Source organism: Lontra canadensis, unplaced genomic scaffold (genome assembly GCF_010015895.1).
Source record: "Lontra canadensis isolate GAN:19392208 unplaced genomic scaffold, GSC_riverotter_1.0 scaffold28, whole genome shotgun sequence".
Classification (NCBI taxonomy): domain Eukaryota; kingdom Metazoa; phylum Chordata; class Mammalia; order Carnivora; family Mustelidae; genus Lontra; species Lontra canadensis.
In genome coordinates this window covers 1,042,006-1,062,489 of record NW_022631022.1, presented here as the reverse complement: position 1 = coordinate 1,062,489, position 20,484 = coordinate 1,042,006, and the positions used below count along the sequence as shown (strand labels likewise).

Genomic DNA, 20,484 nt, shown 5'->3' with positions numbered 1-20,484 from the left:
GAAGCAAAGAGGACCTGATGCTATGAAGTAGGCACCCGGCATGGGACCAGACCCCTGTCCAGCCCCCACCTGCTGCCTGCCTGACTCCCTTTCTGCCGCCCCCCCCCCATACTTCAGTCTCTCCCAACTCCCATGTGGAGTCACTGTCTCCAGCCTCTTTACCACCAGAATGTCCAGCTTAGGGCTGCTCTGAGATTTAGGTAGGTCATAGCCTGACTTCTAGAACCACCTCCCTTCCTCCCTCTTTGGGTCTGTGCCAGGCAAAGACAAATCAAAGGCGAGCCCTACCCTTGGGGGTCCTTTGCCACTTTTCTTAACTGGCTTTGTCTATGACTCTCCACGTCTGTCTACTTTATTGGCTCAGGGTGACTCATCACAGCTAAACCAGGAATAAGTGATTCAAGAGGGAAAGTGGAAAGGATTTAGAGATTCCACAGAAGGCAAGGGAAACCTTGTCAAGATGGTCTTGAGTCAACGGCAAGTGTTTGCCATTGGCTGTATGTCTGAGGGATGCAGCCGTGTGAAAGAGAAGAGCCATTGGAAAGAGTTTGAAATCCCGAAGAGCCCTTAATTCTTCACAAAGTAGTCAGGAAAAGCTAGAAGGAGGTATTCTATCCAAGCCTGGAGAAAGCAAGGGTTAGGTTAAGCCGTGGGCCATCACAGTTGAGGTTAGTGAGAAAAAGCATGTACAGCCCACTGATTTGGTTTTATAATTGAATATAACTTTAAGGCATGTTTATTCCAGTTATGGTTTTCAATAAGGAGCTCAGTCTTTCACATTTTGTAGCCGGACGGCATGGAGGCACAGGTTGTTAGCCCTGAGCTATAACATCAGTGGGAAGCCTAGATGATTGACGAAAGGAACCCCTACTGGCCGGCCTTGCTCCCCCTATCGTCAGTTATGAGAATTGCAGATAAAGGGCTAAGCCGCCATTAATAACTAGTCTTGAAAATTCATTCAATCCTATGAAATTATAGAAAGCCATTCTCAAGATGGAGTGAATTTCAGCATCAGTTTGTTCTCCACGTCATATGAGGAGCCCTCCTTCCCTGTCCTGCGCTGGACCCAGGAAGGACGCTGCGGGTCCTTGAAAGAGCATGCTGGCAGAGGCGGAAGAGCCAGGTGGAAGAGACCATAGGCACCTGGGGTGTGTGTGGGGGTGGGGGTGTTGGGGCGGGGGTGGTGGTGGAGAAGATGCTGAGTTCGCAAATCCCTCTGGCTTCCCTGAACTGCCCAAATCAAATTTATTTGCTTTCATGGAGGTTAGTAACCTGGAGACATTCCTTGCAACGTTTCCACTTACACTCAAAGCATGCAATGGTTGGCTCTCTGCCTTTCTGTGCTCAACACTAAGGTTGTTCCGGGACCCCAAGGGCTTCAGGTTGACCAGCTGTGTGTGCGTGTGTGTGTGCGTGTGTGTGTGCTCGTGCATGCGTGTGCACGTTGCGGGGGTAACCTGAGCTTTAGCTGACATACTCTTCAAGTCCTGGGACTTCCCTGTGTGGTTGTGGCCTTAAAAAGAAAAAAAAAAAAAAGAAGCAGACGGTGAAGGAGAAAGAAAGGAGAGAGGGAGAGAGAAAAAGGCAAGAACGGAAGCAGTATCTGCAGATGCGAGATGCCTGGAAAACCTTCGAGGGCCTAGTCTCTCCTGCGCACATGGCCCCAGAGTTCCCGCTGCGGGCTCTCCCGGGCAGCTCAGAGCCTGCTCTGTGTCTCTGAGGGCCTGAAGGCACCTCGGGCTCCGGTCTGGAAGGACAGCTGTCTGGATTTCCACTGCTCCTGCCCACCCCGGCTCACGCTCTTCCGGGGCGTGCGCTGCCTGCAAGGGTCGGCTGGGGGCCTGGGCCCTGGGCCAATGTTTCCCCACCAGCACAGTTTTTCTCTCTCTCCTCCTCTCTCTGGTGCGTTGGGTGGTTTCATCCTGCCCTGGGCTTTGCTTCTGTAGTGATTTATCCTTTAACCAGAATGACTCATGGTACCAGATTTTATTTGTTCCAAGAGAAAATAGCAGAGGGCACTTCTGCCCTGTGGTCTTGGGAGGCTGTTCTGGGGGCCTGAGCCAGGAGAAGAGCTTAGGCTGCCCCACAGTGCGATTTTACAGCAGCAAAGGCTGAAGCTGCCTCAGGACTGACTGCCCATAAGGGCACCAAGGAGGAGGAGGGACAGGCTTGGAGAAGACCCGCCATTCTACCCAAGCAACAGTCGCTCAGGCTCTTTTCCCTGAAATCTCTCCCCGGACACCATATTCTTTTATGGAGCATAGACCAGCGCAGGGAAACATAACTCCAGCAAAATCTGCTCACAGTAGACACTTCCTACACCATCTCCTATTTCACCTTCAGGAAAGCCCTTTTGGGCTCTGGCATCATTGTGCCCATTTCACAGATGAAGAAAATGTGGTCCAGAAAGTGGCTGTAAGGTGCTCCGTTCCCCTGGCTTGGAAAGTGGCTGAGCGGAGATCAGAACCCAGGTCCATGTGGCTCCAAAGCTTAGACGTCTCCTTAGTAAAAAGCCCCCTCAGTGTGCCTTCATTTATGTGCCCAGGCAGGACACCTGTGCCAACCATGAGACCTGCCACAGCCTCAAGGGAAGGGGCCACCGATGAGAGGCTGGAAATCGGCCGGGTCTGGGACAGGAGAGAATGGCAGGGCCAGAGGCACCCCAGGCTTAGGCTTGACACCTGGTGTTCGTGGATACATTCCAGTCCACTCCCAATTCTATCATGAGTGGGACTTACCTAAGAATGTCCATTTAGACTGTCCATGCTATGAAAGAATCAACACCTTACCCCAATTAGAACTTAGGTGAAATAGGTATCACCTAGTAAGGAGCAGGGTGAGAAATCCGGAAACTAGCAAGAGGAAATGAGCAAAGAGAAGAAAAAAGAATATCCAAAGGAAAGAGAAAGCAGAGGAAGGGCTCAGAGAGACAGGAGGATGCCCAGGGATGACAGTGAGGTGTGAGCAGGTCTTTCTCAAGTCTCACCCCTAGCTGACTGTGGCTCCCCAAGTCCCCAAGTCCCCATTTCCCCACACATGGGGGCACCTACATGGTTCCGGTCATTTAGTGTCTGCCTGTTGTCATCAGCTTAAGATACCGGGAACAGAAATCTCTAGTCTGTGGTTCTCAGAGTGTGGTCCCCAGACTGACAGCACCAGCCGCCCCTGGGGACTTGCTGGATAAGTGCATTCTCAGGTCCCACCCCAGACCTAGTGACTGAAATTCTGGACCTGGCACCCAGGGATCCCATGTAATGAGCCTTACAGGGACTCTGACGCCCCCTGAGTTTTGAGAACCACTTGATCTAGAGTAGGAACTAAAGACTTCACAGACATTGCACGGAGTCCTTTGGAGAGCTCTTGACTGACTCTGTGTGCCTAAGTTCACATCATGGGCATTTCCATCCATTGCAAGGGCTCTCTGGTCCTGTACGGGTTTGCCCAGTGCTGTATGCTCCCCAGCTGGGCCCCACCACTACTTCCCGGAGGGACACTCGGGATAACCCCACCCCCTCTGTGTTGCAGTTCTCCTCTCCTCTGCCCTCTGGGACACTGCACCCCCTTTTGCCTGTACCTCTGATTGTTCTCTCTCCCTCCTCCCCACTCATACCCATAGGCATCCGACAGTGCTTTCCCAAGGCCCCTCCTTCTCTCTGATCGCTCCTCTTAGAATGTAGTTCTCCCAAACACATCTGAATCTTGGCTCTGATCTCCCCGCCCAGTTGAAGGTCTCTGGCCCCTGCTGCCAGTTGACGACCTGCACCCGATGACCCTTGGATACTTCAAACCAGTGGGACCAAAGCTTAGCTCATGTTCCCCCAAAGTTGGTCTCCTGTTGCCGAGTTTGGCTTTTCTGCCTTTTTGTTGGCTTCCCAGTCAGCAAGATTTGCCCTCAGTCACCTTTCATACTGTTTCAACTGCCTCCTTCTTGCCCTAACTCACTCGACTCCAACCACACACATTGTTCCTTGAACATTCCAAGCATCTTCCTACCTCAGGGCCTTTGCATTTGCCATTCCCTCCACCTAGAAGAGTCTTTTCTCAGGTATCCATGATTGTCCCAGTCTCCCTTTCCTTCAGATGGCTATCACCCGAGCACTGAGGACTTTCTTGGTGACCTGCATAAGGTGGCAGCACTCACCTCCCCCTGCCCCCCCCCCCCACTTATAAGCCCTCTTACCTTGCCTAATGTATCTCTGTTGCCCAGATCACCATTGGACAGACAATGGGCAAACTAACAACCTGTCTTGTCCCACTAGAAGAAGAGCTCCCTCAGGGTTGGGACTTTGCAGTTTTGCTCACCATTGAATTCCCAGGACCTAACACCAGGCTCACAAGGATGAATGAATGAACTGTTGACACTCACAAAGCAGGCCCCTTCCTCAAGTCCCAGGCCTTATACCCTCCACTCGCCTAGACTTCCATCGACCTCCCACCAGCCTCCTCACCTCCAGGCTCTCCTTCCCTCAATTCCCTCCTCTATACAGTAGCCAAATTGAGCACCCTAGAAATTACAGCTCTGATGAACCACTCTCCTGCTCTAAAACCTCCACTGGCTCCCCATTGCCTCCCAGATACAGTCCCCTTCTCTGGTGTTCTCCTCATCCTCCCAGCCTGTGACCTCCCTGCTTGGCTTTTTGCACCTTCTCCTCTAGCCACATGGGAAGTGTCCTTTCTCTAAACGTGGCCTCTTCTTTTCCATCTCTGTACAAATATCCATGCTAGTCCCTCCAGTTCTCTCACCCATGTGCATTCTGCCCATGGAAATCCTACCCATCTGAAAGCCCCCTCTTCCACAGCCTTTCCTGATTCCCTCCACTTACTGAATTAGAACTTTCTCCATCACATGGGTTCTCACCATCCTTTTTGTGTGCCCTCTCTTGGTATTTATCATGGGGTATTCGGGTTCTATGAGCATACACCCTCCCTTCCTGGCTGGGCTCAGCGCATTTATGTGAATCTGCTAGTGTTGGGCCCTAGGGACACCATTGCCTTGGTTCTTGTGAGGCCAGCAGTGGGGCCAGTGGGGAGGGGCACCTTGAAGGAAGACTGTAGGTTCCAGCTGGCCTCCGGGCTGGGGCTGCTTCTGTTCTGGACCCCCTTGGGCCTAATGAGATCTGGGTTCCAGACCTGGCTCAGAGCCTTACTAATTATGTCCTCTCTCTCTTGCATTTCAGATCCTCCACCTGTAAAATGGGGACAAGACAACTTCTCTCACAAGTTGCTCATGTCCCTAACTTGCACCCCAGGGAACTTGCCATGCCCTCTTGTTCTTAAAGCCCAAAGGGGTTTAAGTTCCAAAGGGGCCCCTTTGTGGAGCCCACTAGGGCTGTCTGGCTCCTGCTTCCCACTGCCCTTGATGGGAGAGTGCCAAATGCCCTGCCTTGCTGAGAGCTGAGGCTTCTCTCTCCAAGGGGTGAGAGCTTCAGTGACAAACTGAAAGCCCATGAGACCTAGTTCTGTTTCTCTTCAGCACAAGGAGGCTTCCTGCTCCTGGGAACTGAAGACTTTAAAAACCAACTGATTTAATGACTTCAATGTACATGCATTAGAGTCATATGGATTAAATTTCTCTGGAAATACACAGGGGCTTTAAAAGCAGGCTCAGAGAATACTCAGCACAAGAGGAATTTGTTTTCTTTTTTCCTTTTTGTGTGTCTGTGCATGTTGTTATTGTTGCTAAAACCGAGGCATGCGGGAAACTGTTCAAGATGTTTGATAAATTGTGTCCACCAGCTTTGACCAGTTTGAGCCTGGAATTGGGGGCGCCATGGGCAGGAGGTGAAGGGCTCAGAAAATAAAGTGGCATCCCCACCAAGTCTGTCCCCTCATCCTCCAACTGTTTCCATAAGGCTCGGTTGCCCTTGACATTTAAGGAGGCCCACAGCCTGGTAAATGGGGGCCCGGCCTCATAGGCGCCTGTGGTGGATGATAGCTGGGGGAGGGGCCTTCGATGTGGCAGGGTTGGGAGTTGGGTCTTTGGGCAGGGGCTGGGGAGTGATGTGGTTCCACACTGGCACGTCTGTCCCTCCGGCAGAGATGGTAATCCTCAGGAGTCCCCCTCCCCCTGCTAGAGTCTCCTGGGGGAGCTCTTTAAAACACAGATTCTGTGGCCTCACGACAGGCCCAGGAGATGTGGGCCTGGGATCCAAGTCCATACCCAGGAGTCAGGAAGAGCCTGGGTCAGAGGGAGACGCTCAACCAAGTCGCAGAGGCCCAATCTCAGGTTTGGCCTCTTGCTGGCTGTAAGGAATTCAATCCCCCATTTCCTGCTCTGCACGTTCACATTTGAGGTGTTCATTCTTTGACCTTGCCTAGCACTGAGATAGGTATGCTCATATCCATTTTACACACCTGCTAATAGAGGTGCAGGGAAACAGAGAGAGCTTCTCCCAAGACCTCCCTCCAAGCCACCATCTTTGGACGGCAAGCCTTTGCTTGCACTTGTCTTCCCTTTGAGGTGTCTCCTGGCAGGGAGTTGAACCAACACAGACCCCTGGGGCCGTCCCCGTGCATCATTTCCAGCCAGCATCCCCCAAATTACACTGGCATCAACCTCTTTCCCTATGATCAACATCCCCAGGGGCTTAGGTCTGAATACAACTCTTGAGATGCTGCCTACAGGACAGGAAAAATGGGGGCCAGAGAGGAAGCAAGGAAGTAAGATGAGCAGGGGTATCCCTGCAGTGAGGACAGGGATTCCTGAAGGGTCCTGTGGGCCCCAGATCGTTCTGCATGAGCTGCGGCTCCCTGGGACTCTGAGGCCTCTCTCTGGCTCTCCCAGCCCATGAGCTATGGCAGAAAACAAGCTAAGGTCAAGTGGCTCCAGTGCAATACCACTCCCCTCCCATGATGTACTCAGATCAGCAAACAGGACCAGGAGTTGAATCTATCCTACATTACTGCTCATCTAGGCCCATCCTCTAAGACCTCACTCAAATGCCCCTCTTCTATGAAGCCCTCCCAGAGACCCCAGGCATGCAGATTTCTCCTTTCGAACTCTGGCTGGGTTTCTTCTATGAGCAAGATGCTGTGCTGGGAGATGATGATGGTGTCCAAGAGGGGAGATATGCCACGGGCCTAAGCGACTCCAGCATAAGGTAGGAAGTGATATTGTCACCAGAAGAGAGGGCTTGGGAAGGGTCAGACCATCTTAGGCTAGGAGAAGGATCTGGAGAGCCTCATGGAGAAAGTGGCCTCACAAAGAGAAATATAATGAACACCAGCTTGTATTTTGTCTTGTATAATTTAATTATTTCAGGGGTATTAGTGTGGCCTCCTCAAATGGTCTGTGAATTATTTGAGAGTGAAACCATGTCTTACTCATACTAATATTTTGCAGAGTCTAGTAAAGTTTATTAACAGAAGCTTAATAAACAAATATGAGTCAAAACAATTTCAATCTTGCTAAAGCCAGTTTTATTTCATCCTTAACCCTTCATCCCGTGTAAAAAGTTTGAATGTTATGCCTCTTACGTTTGGGCAGGGTGAGAGAGGTTTAAATCATTAATTTAGTTTTTCAAAGCATGTTCTTTTGAGCATCTACTAATTGCCAAGGACTGTACCCCTCATTTTAGGAAAAAAGGTGATCACTATTCAGCTTGATAAACATGATAAAAAATGAAATACAAACCTTATGGGGCAACTCATCCAGTGATGGGAAGGGAAGGTCGGAGAAGTGAAATCTCAGTTGGTAAAAGAATAGGAAAGAAGACTTTCAGTTGTAGCCATAAACTAACTGCAAAAGCTACATAAAACACACGGAACAATTATTTTCAGGCACTGGACAGCAATCAACGCCGAGGTCAGTACTTGAGAAAAGGGAACCCCAGCAGCTAATGCCACATTCAGTCTAGCCCTCTCCATGAAGGCATTTTCCTTATTTTGGCACGAGAATGGAATCCAGAGAGCAGCAGTCTTGCTGGATGGAGGGAACAGTGATTGGAGTTGGGGCTGAAACTAGGATCTGGTGGGGGCAGGCAGAGGGAGAGAGCCACAGAGAAAGAGCCCCCAAAATTCTGCTAAAAATTTCCCTCAGGATCCTTGGCTGGCTTCTAAGTTGTGTATGCATAGTGGGAGACTCTAGAAAATCTGTGAGAGAAGAGCCCTTGGGGAAGAGATATTAGAGACTGTCTAGTGCTTGGGATATGTTGGGGTACATGCTCAGTCTGAATGGAGAAACTTTAATGAATACTACAGGCTTTCAGTTGAGATCCCAGAAAATCCATGCCCTAGGAATAAAGACCACAGCCCCGAAGTAAGGACAAAACAAGATGATATCTGCCCTAACCAAGGCCTAGGCCAAGCCACAGTAAGATCAAGCCATAGTAAGATCTAGGTGATTTCCTCAGTATTTTAATTGCCTATCAGAACAAAATGTGTACTTCTTTAAAAGAAGGTAACATAACCTAGAGCCTCTACTGTGTACCATTCACAATATTCACCACAGAATAAAATACAAAAATTACTGAACAGGGAAAGAATCAGGAAAAAAAATGACCAATAATCATGAGATGAAATAGTCACTAGAAGCAAACCCGAAGATGCTTCAGATATTGGCATTAGCCACAGACTTCAAAATCACTATAATTAGTATATAAAGTAAAATAAAACAGAGTAAACAATAAGCAAATGGGAGAGATAGATAGTAACTATTGGTTCTAGGATGCCTACTCCCTGTGTTGTTTTCATTCCCATTTTTCAGATGAGAAGATTGAGGGCCAGCTATGGAATGCTTGAGGTTTCACAGTCAGGGGCAGACCCTGGGCAGCCGGGACAGGAAATCAAGTCACTGGATGTGGGGGTATCTGCACATGTGACAGCCATGCTGGGCAACTGGTGGAGGGGACAGGTGTGGGGAGGTCTAGGGTTGGCTGGGGTGGCAGCTCTCACTCACCACTTCTTGCCGTCGATGTCATGCTGCTGCACCGTGTAGCCGAAGAAGGCAGCCCTGGAGCCAGCAATGATTCGAGGTTTCCTGGTGTCTATGTTGAAGGTGTCTGTGAACCCTGGGATGGGGAGAAGAGGGTAATCAGGCAGGCAGAGGTGTGGGCCCCAATGGCTTGATGGGCCCCACTGGCAGGTCTTGGCTATAGGAGGAGTATATTCCCCTCTCCTTGGGGAGTCCCCATATGAAATGGTTAAGGTAGTCCCCGCTTGGAGGAGCCCATGGTCTGATGGGAGAAGGCCCAGCCCTGGCCCTGCAAGAGCCATAATCTGATAGGGGAGGTATAAAATGTATTCCCAGGTAGACCAGGTGTGACTAGGAAGACCTGGTCCCTCCCGCTGAGGATTCCTGGTCCCATGGTGGGGGCAGAGACAAGACTACTTCTTTCCTCCTCTACCACTCCTACCTCCAATTCTGCTTCTTCTAGCTTTTGCTATCTTCTTCCATTTTGTTTTCTATTTTCCCTCCTTTCTCCTCCTCCTCTCCCTCTTATTCTTTCCTATCTGGTCTCCTCTCATCTCTGCCTGTTAAAGAGTCAAAGAACTGACTTCCCACCTGTCCCCCAAGCCTGGGGTCCTAATGGTCATGGCTCCAACTCTGTCAGTTCACCACTGCCTTCTGAATCAATTTGCAAAGCTCTGCCTGGCTTTAGTTGGGGACACTGTTTGGCTGGGGCAGTCAATGCAAAGCAGAGGAAGAGTTCCATAACCCTTTCACCCTGGCCTCTACCGTCTTCTCTGTTTGGTTAGGTCACACATCAGTGAACTGATTCTATCTGCTGGAGAGCCTTGGTGTTGAGCCTTTGGTATTCTTGTACCAAATCACAACAAACAACAACTCACATCTGCATGGTAACTTGGGTTTCTGGGTCTCCTCATATCAGCCATTATTTTCCCTTAAGGAACCTTGGGAAAATAAGCAAGCATCATCTATATTTGGCAGAGGGGTTTCGGCCCCAGAGAGGTGGAGGAGGCTTGTCCAAGGATGCACAGCAAGTCAGTGGTAGCATCAGGAGCTAGCACCTTAGATGCCTGCTCTTTGACTCCTTCTCTCCATGAGGCATTTTCTGGGCATGTCTGGCCTCCTTACCTATTATCATTAACAGGTCCCAAACTTGGGACCCATGGGCTTTAAGGGGTAGGATCCTACCATCAGATCAAACTTTCAGATTAGAGAAGTACAACCAATAGAATAGAATAGAATAAACAGAATGTCATTGTCACCCCTTTCATGCGTAGGGCACTTTATGCCTTTCAAAGAACGTCTATATATATGTTACCCTTTGACCTCCATGATAGTCTTGTGATGTGGGTAGCAAAGAAGCCCCCTAGACAAGGACTCCGAATGTGAGGCTTGCACCTTGAGTGTCCCATTGTCCTTCCCGTGGACACTGAACCCCTGGGCTGAGTGTTTGAGGGTGATACCCAGGAGCACCTACTTGAATAAGACCTATTGCATGGGAGCAAGTAGTTTCTTCTACACTTTCTTTTTTGCTCTGAAAATGGATACAGTTTCATCATTAGAGTCATTGAATTACAGTCCCAGAGGGAAAACTGGAATGCCTTAGAGTAGGGATATTAGATATATCTAATGTCAATTGATTATTAGTGCTGCCTAGAGCACTGAGTTAAGAAAGATTCTGCGCTGAGCAGGCAAGACTACTATGATCTGTGAGCAGTGCCCGCTGGGGATAAGGACCATGGCAGCAAGTTGCTATGTAGCTGCCAATCCTGTTTTCACGATTCTTAATCTGCCACATGAATTTAGTGTCATGGCCCAGAGTGGGGGTGGGAGAAGAGGAGTACTTAACCCTTTAGTGCCTTCTTTATAAGGCCCAGACCATGAACGGGCTTCTCAGAAAGGTTAGCAGTGCGCAGCCTCAGGGAAGAGGCTCCTTGTCTGGTGAGCACAGGGGGATCAAGGAGCACCAATTCTTGGCCAGTAAGGGCATGTCATGGAGGAGAGAGGGACACTAGTGTCCCCTGTGCAGAGCTGAGAGGTGGCTATGGACGGGTCAAAGAAGTGGAGTTCTTCAGATGAGGAACTGCAAATCGGTCCCATAAATGAACACACTTACACACATGCACACACCCGTGCACACCATAGACCTGTGTGCACACACACAGGCTCGCACACACAGATGTAACACACAAGTCTGTGTGCGTGCACACGTACACACACACTTTTATATGCACAGGTCACACACAGTCCCTGATTGTGTGCAACACTTTACCTGGCTCTCTGTGCCCCCTGCAGACACCCCGTGTCTGTCCCTGGTCCTCTTGTTTCTGGATCTGACCTCAGCAGCAGGGGGTGGCCCGGAGTAAGAGGAAGGCGCATTCTGGCTCTTGGGACCCACCCACCTGGAGGGTGAGGGTCAGGGAAAACAAGGCCAAAAACTGTGTCTTTTAGGTCTTCCCGCTGTCAGTGCTTCTTGTGTGAACATGGCCAGAGGGATCCTTCCAAGATCTGTGAGGTCCGGTCAGTCTTCAGTCCCTTCCCATCCACCAGGTTCCCACCCCACACAGTCAGGGCCAGACTCCTTACCCACAAGGCTCTGTGTCACCACCCCCACCCCTGTGCTGTTCCCTCTGCCCCTTATTCCCTGTCCTCCTCCTCCATCCTCCTGCTCCAGTCTTGCTTTGTCAGACCACCTCTGCTCAGTGTCTTTGCCCTGGCTGTTCCCTCTGCCTGGAAGGTTCCTCTCCCGGTTAGCCACATGGCTCATCCTTTAAGTCACTGGTGTCACTGTTTTAGCTCCTTTTTGTCCACCAGCAGACCACCCCGTCACTCTCGATCCCCCTTCTCCATTCCTCCTGATAGCACTGATCACATAATATATATTTGTCTGTTTCTTGTCACCTGGCTGGTAGTTGATAATATTCTTAGGTTCTCGTTAGTGGCATGAAACACTGCTTTGCCCTCACTGCTCATACTTAGGGCCTGAATAGAGACCTAGCCCTTGGCACATAGTCATAGGGACCGACTGATTGGATGGTTGGAGACCAGGAGGCACACGGAGCTGGGGCGCCCTCTCCCTTTCATGAGGAAAAGGAGAAAGAAAAGTCTATTCACTGAGCACTGAGATGTTCCAGGCACGATTCTAGGTATCTAATCATCAATTTTACATTCATTAGTTAAATCTCACACCAACCCTGTAAGACAGGTACTATACCTCTGGGAGGTTAAATAATTTGCCCTAAATGAGAGCAAGTCTAAGACCAAAGAGCTCTGGGCCCTGGGGTGATTGATGTGTTACCCCTGGGGGACCAGCCTTTCATGAGAAGGACCCACTAGGGAGGAGGGAATATTCTTTTCAGAGAAGGGGATCTTCCCTGACCTCTGTCCTCAGATGGTAGCAGGCTTTGTCTTTGGGGTCTGCTGGGAGAAGCACACGGAGAGAAGGCAGGCCTCCCTGTGCTCCTTCCCTCACTTGGGGGTCTGTCTGGGACCAGCTCAGTCTCCCCTCAACCCCCACCCTCAACCTCCTGGGGACAGGATTAGTGAAGTGGGCCACAGGGAAGAGGACAAAAGCCCTCAGGGTCAGGGCATTAAGTGACAAGGTGCTGGGATTTTCTTTTGGCCAAATGGAGTCAGAGAATGGATTTCCTAAATGTGATGTCAAGTCCGACGCCCCGACCTTGGCTCCCAGCAAGATCTCTGGCGTGCTCTTCTGATGGCAGACGGCTTCCATGCTTGGGGAATGTACCCTTCTTTGAGATTTATGGACTCCGAGTACCAGTAAAACCAAACAGTTGTTTTTGATGGGAACTGATAGGCCGACTGGAGCAACAACAGGAGCCTGGCTTGCCACCCCTCCGCCCTGGGTATTGATGATGGAGGGGGGAGATCCACAATGTTTGGGCTGCTCTCCTGGGGACCAGGGCCAAAGTGACATCGGCTGCTGCTCCGTTTTTCAGAAGCATATCTGTCTTTTTAAAAAAGCACCAGTCAGTCCCAAGAAGGGATGGAAGACACAGCCCTGAGCTTGAGCACCCCTCCAGGCTAAGGGGAAGGCCACTGTCCAGCTACCAGGTGGGGCAGTCATTGTCCCAAATGCCGCGAGGCACGCTGGCCAACACATGTCCACAGCTACTGTTGGCCAACAGCTCCCCGGGGAATGCTCACTCTAGCCTAGGGGGCGGCTGCCGCAAGTCCATTTTCATTGCTCCCCGCCACTGCCCAGCCCTGTCCCGAATCCTCCAGACTCCTCTTGTGTGAGTTTTCCTCTGGCTCCCTGCAGGGCAGTCCCCAGGGGCCCCTTTCTGAGCCCCAGACACCCTTGCTTCCTCCCGCCTCGGGACCTTTGCCCCTGCCGCTTCTTCTGCTTGAGCCTCTCTGAGGAAATGGATTTCTCACCTTCTGAGAATCTGTGCTAAGAACCAGTACTTGCTGGCTTCGTCCTGCCTTAGTTTACCTCCCGGCCCTCTGACTTAGGTACTCACAGTCCCCTCCACTTAGATTATGATAACAACACGGATAGCATTCACTAGGTACCAAACACTCTTCTAAATTTATTTCATCCTCCCAATACCCTTTTGAAGTAAGCACATTATATTCTCATTTTACAGGTGAAGAAACTGAGGCACTGGTTGGAAACCAGCAGGGGTCACACAGCTAGGAATGGCAGGGAGGCACTCCAGCCCCTTGCCACCTGCCTCCATCAAACCTCCTCTCCCCTGTCAGCCCCCTGCCCCCTCACTTGAATTCCTCACCCTCAGTGCTCTCACCCAGGCTTGACCCCTCCCACCCCCTGCTTCTTAAACCCTCCCCAGTCCTAGGTCCCAAGCCCTAAATCCTGCTCACTAGAGAGCTGATCAGTGAACCCCTGAGCTTAACATGTAGAATATGAGGGACCAGCTGTGCCAGAAGGAGGCAGCCAGAGTTCCAAGGACCTTGAAAGCACCAGACTAGCAGTGACAGCAAGAAGAAGCCCCCTAGGATACCCTGAGGATGAAGGCCTCACAGCAGCTCTTCGTGTGCCCAGACCCAGCCTCTGCTCACTCCGCGGTCCCTGCTCAGGGCTGCAGTTGCACCTGTGTAAGCAAACGCTTTCATTTTCCTTGGATGTTATGAGCTTGGATGGGGGAGAGGGAGTGGAAATGTGACCCGAACTCTCTCAGATTGTCTCCCTCTTCTCAATTTTACATGGGCCCCAAGAATCTTCACTTCAGTTTGTTTAAAAGCCAATCACACAGATAGAGGCAGCGGGGTGTGGGGTGGAGGAGAGGGGTGCGGCGCAGCATGGTGTGGCGGCAGAAAGACCCAGAAACTAAAAGAAATGATAAAGTGGACTTCTGGCCACTGGGGAAGACGATATAACATATTTCCAAAGTGAGACAGAAATGAGGTTTCAATGTCTGGCTGTTTTGCCCCATCTGCATGGCTGTCCCCTCTGCCTGGCCTGGGCAAATCACAAAAGTTTGGTGATTCTCACTCTGCTACCAGTCACCTTTCCCTTCTGCACCACGGCCATTGTTCCAAAGACAAGGCATCGAAGAAGACAATGCCAGGTTTGGGGGCAGGGCTGGCAAGTCCCCAGGGCGCCCCCTAGTCTAGGCCCCTGCTATAGGGGCCAATGAGATCTAAAAGAAGGGCTAGGAGGAGGGAGCATGTGGTCCCCTCATCAGAGAAGCTTCTTGCCCATTGAGGGAAGAAGGCCTGCACTAGAGAGAAGGTAGGCCCAGCCCGAGGTGTCCTCTGGCTCTGGGGAGAAGCCGGGACCCTGCGCCCCGGGGTCCCGTTGCCCTCCAAGAAACCTAGTAACTACACATTCCCTCAGGAAGCCCTCAGGAGGGTGGGGATCTGGGCTCTGACCTTGGGAGCCCCTGGCAGGTGGGGAAAGTGTGCAGTCCTTCCCCTGTGGGTAGCTATTTGAACAACAGGGCAATCGCACTGTCCTGCAAGCTTCTCTTGGGCAGCAGCTTGGCCCATACACCCACTGGTGTGGGTGTCGCGTGAATCTTTGTTAAGTGTGGGGTTAAACCTATACCCTGAGCAGAATGGATTTGCTACATCGTATCCCAGTGCCAAGACTCTGAGCCACAGAAGAACAAGGACTGTGTTCCACTTATCTCTTCATTCCTAACAAAGGCTTTGGGACCCAGTAAGTGCTCAGTAAAATGTGTGGAACGGAAGTGGACCATTTAGCTCTGCCTAACAATAATACAAAACAGACACTGTGGAGCGTTCCTGCTGGCCTTGGGGCTGGGCCATAGGAGGCAGAAATTAAAGTGAGCCGGCTCCTAGCTGAGGTCTTACGAGGCTTTGTTTCTGTTTGTTCACTTGTACTTCTGCCATGGATGTCTGAAGTATTTCACTCAGGCTAACTCACTGACGCCAGGAAAAGGATGAAGGATATCAGGAGCTGAGCTGCCCTAGCCAACCCTGGCTGAGATCAGCCATCCCTGGATGTATGAACAAGCCCAGGGAGACCAGAAGAGCTACTCGGTTGAGCTCAGTTTAGGTTCGCTGGTGTCAGACATATGAACTACATGATTACTGGGCGTCACTCAGATTTTGGCGGTTCTTTGTTATGCGGCATCATTGAAGCGACTGGTAACTGATTTGGTCTGGATCTTAAAGGATGGACAGTCAGGGAGGGGAAGGAACGGTTTCATAGCGTGATTGACAAAGACACGGGAGAGGGAAGCTGGGGGTGGTCTGTGGGGGACTCGTGATCTCGAGGGTAGCAGTCTGATCATTCCCTTCGCAAGGGCTCACGGGGAAGACTGGAGTGAAGCCGGGCTGGACCGGGTCCTCGCCTGTCAGGGAGCAGTGTGGCCCGGCCAGCAGGTCATGACCTAAGTCATGCACCCAGCCTTAGAACAGTGCCGCCATACCTAGTCAGGGCACAGAATGGCAGATGCAGGGGCAGCAGACAGAGAGACCCTGAGCATCGAGGCATCTGGGTTCTAGGTAGGGTCTATGCAGCCAACAAACTCTCCACAGCACAAGGGCCCTCCTGTACCTCATTTTCTTTCCTCCAGGGCTCCTGACCCACTATCCACCCCTCCCAGACAACTGAACACTGGGTCGAAGGAGTAGCAAATTTGTTACCAGGGATGCGAAATGTATTTGGATTTTATTTTTCTGAGCAAGCAGGGATCTTAGAGATAACGTCTCTAAGTCTAGCAGTCTCCCAACTTTACTTTTTTGCAGTGAAACCCAGCTTTTTTTTAACACAATCAACACGTGAAATGCAGACACAAGAGGTTGAGGTTGAGGTTAGGGTGAGGGACAAGGAGTACCTCTTCACCCCCAGTGAGCGTCCTAATTCCTTGGAACCCTGGGGTATCCTGGAACATAGTTTGAGAACCACTTGATCAGGTTTAAGACTCTGATTGTCATAGGTGAAAGAGCAAAGGCTAGGAGAGGGGTTGGGATTTGTGCAAGGTCACTGGCTTTTCCTCACGCCCATCTTTATTCACTGCCAGGCCTTCTGCATGACTTTTCTCTTCAGTCCTTCAATTCAGTAAAAGTGTATTTGGGTCTGTGAGGGTGTAGGTTCCACGCTTAGTAGCAGGGACACAAAGTTGACAAGACAAGACTTGTGGTCTTCAGAGTCAACAGTCATGTGGGCGACCCAATGGACATGTGTGCTTGTCAGCAGAGCCCAAAGTGAGGCCCAGAGAAAGTTGGACCAGGCCGGTGTGATCTGGGTTCTAATCCCAGCATTGTCACTCACTTGGAACATGTGTCCGTGGACAGTCCCTACGCCTCTGTGGGCCTCAGTTTCCCCATCTGTAAAACGAGAGGGTTCTGCTCCCTGCCCTCTAAGGCCCCATCCCTGCACACGTCAGTAAGTTTCTCTTGGGCAAAAGCACAGCCAGCTTCCAGCTGTCGGCACGCGAGCATCTGTCTTGAGGCTTTGCAAACAATTTAGAATCGGAGGCCCGGCAGTGTGGAGGAATGCAAACTCATCTCAATGTTGGCCAGAGCCAAACACATGTAGGGAGGGAACTCTCCAGGCAAAAATGATGATATTTTGCATTCCCGAGCCAAAGGGAAGGACGGAAGAGAACTATCATGGAGCACTCCGGAGTGTGCAGGCCCAGCTCCCTCTCCTTGCCTGAACCCTGGAGACCAGGCCTCAGGGCCTCTCTTCCTTGGCTGCGGCTACCGGCCCGCCCAGCTGCCAGAGGGGTGGCCTTGGTGGGGGTCCAGGCCATGTGGTCACCTTTCCAGGAAAGCGCAGCCCTGCCCCATCATGGGACTGTGCTGCTGAAACCCCAGGGAGGAGATCGGGAGTCTGCGGCAGGGGACACCGTGGCTGCCTCTGGAATTCTCTTACTTCAGAATTGTGGATGCCGGGCTTTGGGCACTAGCTCCCTGAGTTACACGGCTACGTGGCCTTGGAATGACTGATGCTTCTCTCTCCCCAGGATCTTCTAGGAATGGAAGTAATGAGCCCAGTGAAGGCACTGGGGAGAACTGGCTGGAGGACCCCCACCGAGGTCAAAAGCCAGAGGAGGGGCTCCTGACAATTCAGAAAAAGCAACCTGGTAATATAGTGCCCACCTCCTGCGAGCTAGGCCTGCCCTGGTAAGCAGAAGGAGGCCAGAGAGCAGGAGCCCTGGGTTCTTCCCTGGCTTCTGCCACCCACTGGCTGAACCTTGAACAAGGCATTTCTCTCTGGACCTCAGTTTCCCCTTATCAAAAATGAGGACGCTGGACTGGGTAGCCTAAGAACCTTGACAGTCGGGATGTTCTGAGTCTGTGTGGCCCTTTGCCTCTGGATTCACTTCCAAATCCATCTCCTATTGGAGGGGAGAGGCGGCAGATGAGCACTGGGCACCCCCAGAGGGCAAGCTGATAGTCACTGCCCCCCCAAGTCCCTGCCAGTTTGGCTTCTGGGACTGGGGCCATTGCCTCTCCCCTGTAGCACTTGGGTCCCCCTCACCTTCAAGCCACTTCTGGAAGGGAGCTGGAGCCCCCTCCCACCTGCCCTCCGTGGCTCAGCACTCAGCTGGGTGACCCCCTGCTACAGTTGGGGGCTGTGATGGGGTGGGGGTGGGCCACAGGCCTGGGGATTCCAAACCAGGAATCCCTGACTGACAGGCCCTGACGGCCCTCTGGAGCTTTCAAGCAAACCTGCCCCAACTTGGGTCTTTCCTCTGACTGAAGACCAGCCTGTTTCCACCTCCTCCAACCAGCTCCTCAGTGCCTTGCTTCTTACAGAATGACTGCCTTTCAAGAGGCACTTCAGGTCTCTCTGCTAACAGGTCATTATCCCACTGCCTTTTCCTCAGAAAGAAGTCCTATGGAGCCCACCCTCTGTCCTATCCCTCTAACCATGAGTGTCACCAGCCAAGCACCGTCCTTCCTCTTCCTTCCCTCTGTTGAAGAAGCAGGAGGGAACCTATCTCTGGACGGAATCTCAAATCTCAGCCCCCCAACCTCAATCCTCATGTGGTGCAGTGGCATGGGGCCCACTGAGGGAGCCTGATGCAATGATTTCACCCGACAGCTCAGAAGAAGGCGCAGATTCAGCGGACGCAGACACCATCCCTCTGAAGGGCCATCCCTCTCCTCACACTGGTAGAGAAGAGAGGGAGAGGCCTTCGTGTGGAGGCTTCCATGGCCTTCCACACAGAACAAGCACACCTCTCATGTCTTGGGGGACTCTCTCAGGGCAGTGATCTCATCTGGGAACCAGCATGTCCCCAGCCTGTGTTCCCTGCTGCTTCTGTCAGCGAGCCACTCTGGGCAAGCCAGCAGCCATCTCCTGGGTAGCTGCGGCCACCTGCCCCCTGTCCCAGGAGGAAGGGCCCCAGGTCAATGTGTACGTTCATGTCTTTTAGGATGTTACATGTATGAAAAAAGAGCACATTGGAATCAGACCACTTCCTCTTGGGTACAGTGAGGGGGTCTAGACATTGTCCCTGGGTGAGTTCTGGGTTCCCCTTGAATCTTGTGTCCTGAAAAGCCTTCCTATGTATACAAAGGTAGATAAAATCTTCCTTATTCATGATCTCATTGGGTCCAGACTGCTTCTAACACACTGTCTACCCAGAAGGAACTCTATGGATCTCACCTGCCTACCTCTGTCCCCTATTCCAGTCTCCTTGTCTCATCTAAAAGCTCAGACATTCTCTGTCCTGTTCCCGTAGGGTCCTAATGCTTGCTGATGTGTGACTTAGCACAAATCAGAAGCAATCAGACATGGGCTGGGTGGCTGTATGGGGTCCTGAGGGCCCCTGGCCACTGGGGGTTACCGAGGAGAGCCAACACTTACACAGGGCTGGGGGTGGGGGATGCTGTGGGCTCAAAGAGATACACTTGCATAAGCATCCTGCGAGAGGGTGGGGAGAAGGAGCCTGTGCTGGCAAAAGCCAGAGCTGTCCTTTTTATTTTTTTGAGAAATAGGGAGTTTGCCAATGTGCTGGTTAAGCAGATGTCAAGCTCATGGAAAACAGGCCTAAAAATTGAAAACAGCAAACACCGAACTGAAATTTGCTGTAATTAACATTGTTTTTGCTCCCAGCCTTGGACAGCCATCTCTTGCCCTCAGGGGATCACCTCCTTCAGGAATAAGACTCACAATTTCATGAAAGCCAGTGCATTTTTCTGCCTTACATCATTTACTCCTTTTTCTAGCCAGGGAAAGTGATCCAAATGGACTGCTTTCCTTAAGATTTTCAAAAGCAGCTGTGAAGGAGATACAGAAACACACCGATATCGGTGTTATGAATCTCTGTGTTGCAAGTTCATTTCAAGCACAACAAAGGCTAGATCAACTAACCCCCTCCCCTCAGTACACCCGCTGCAAGCTGCCTGGGGGACCACAGTCAAGAGATATGAACCCAATATACACCTGTAGGACCCAGCCGAGGGAGTGGGCCTTGGGCCACTGCCTTTCTCCACTCACCCCAAAGCGGCTCGCTCAGGCTCTTCTGAACCCTAGATCACACCCAGCCCAGCCCAGCCCTGCCCTCTGCACCCCATGTTTAATGCCCAGCTGCCGCATTTTCATTTGAATGTCTCCTGGCATTTCACTTCATGTGACCAAAAAGTTGCCTTAGGTTTTCCCTCCCCAATAGGCTTTCCCCAAAGACTCCCCATTTCACGACCTGGAGTTACCAGCCACCTGACTGCTCAAGTCAAAGACTTGGAAGTCAGTCCCCAGGCAGCAAATCCTACAGGCTCCGCCCCCTCGATTTCCTAGAATGGGACCCCTTCTTGTCTATTTCTTCCTATGCCACCCACACCGAGTCATTCTCATTCTTGTGTGCCTGGACCTTTTCGAGAGCCTTCCATTCGGTCCCTCACTTCTACCTGCGCTCAGCTCCAAGCTACGCTCTTCACAGCAACGAGAGTGATCCTGGCACTTTCCTGCTAAAAACCTTCCAGGGTCCTCCCACAGCATTCAGGGTGATTCCAGACCCTTCCCCAGGGCTCACCAGGCCCTGCAGGTTCTGTCTGTTCCGGCATCACCATCTTCTTCACTTTCTACTTCCAGCCATACTGACTTCCTCCCTGCTCCTCAAACCCACAGAGTTCTTTCCACCTCGGGGCCTTTGTACGTGCTGTTCCTT

The 20,484-nt window shown here is 51.5% G+C and overlaps 1 protein-coding gene across 1 annotated transcript in view; it reads right to left on the bottom strand.

The window, feature by feature from the left end:
- The window catches only part of ITGA11 (integrin subunit alpha 11), a 108,927-nt gene that overhangs the window by 70,753 nt on the left and 17,690 nt on the right, over positions 1-20,484 (bottom strand). The window contains exon 2 of the mRNA XM_032864605.1: positions 8,897-9,008. Within this exon, the coding sequence (XP_032720496.1) occupies positions 8,897-9,008 (112 nt within the window). The remainder of the gene's footprint in view (positions 1-8,896; positions 9,009-20,484) is intronic.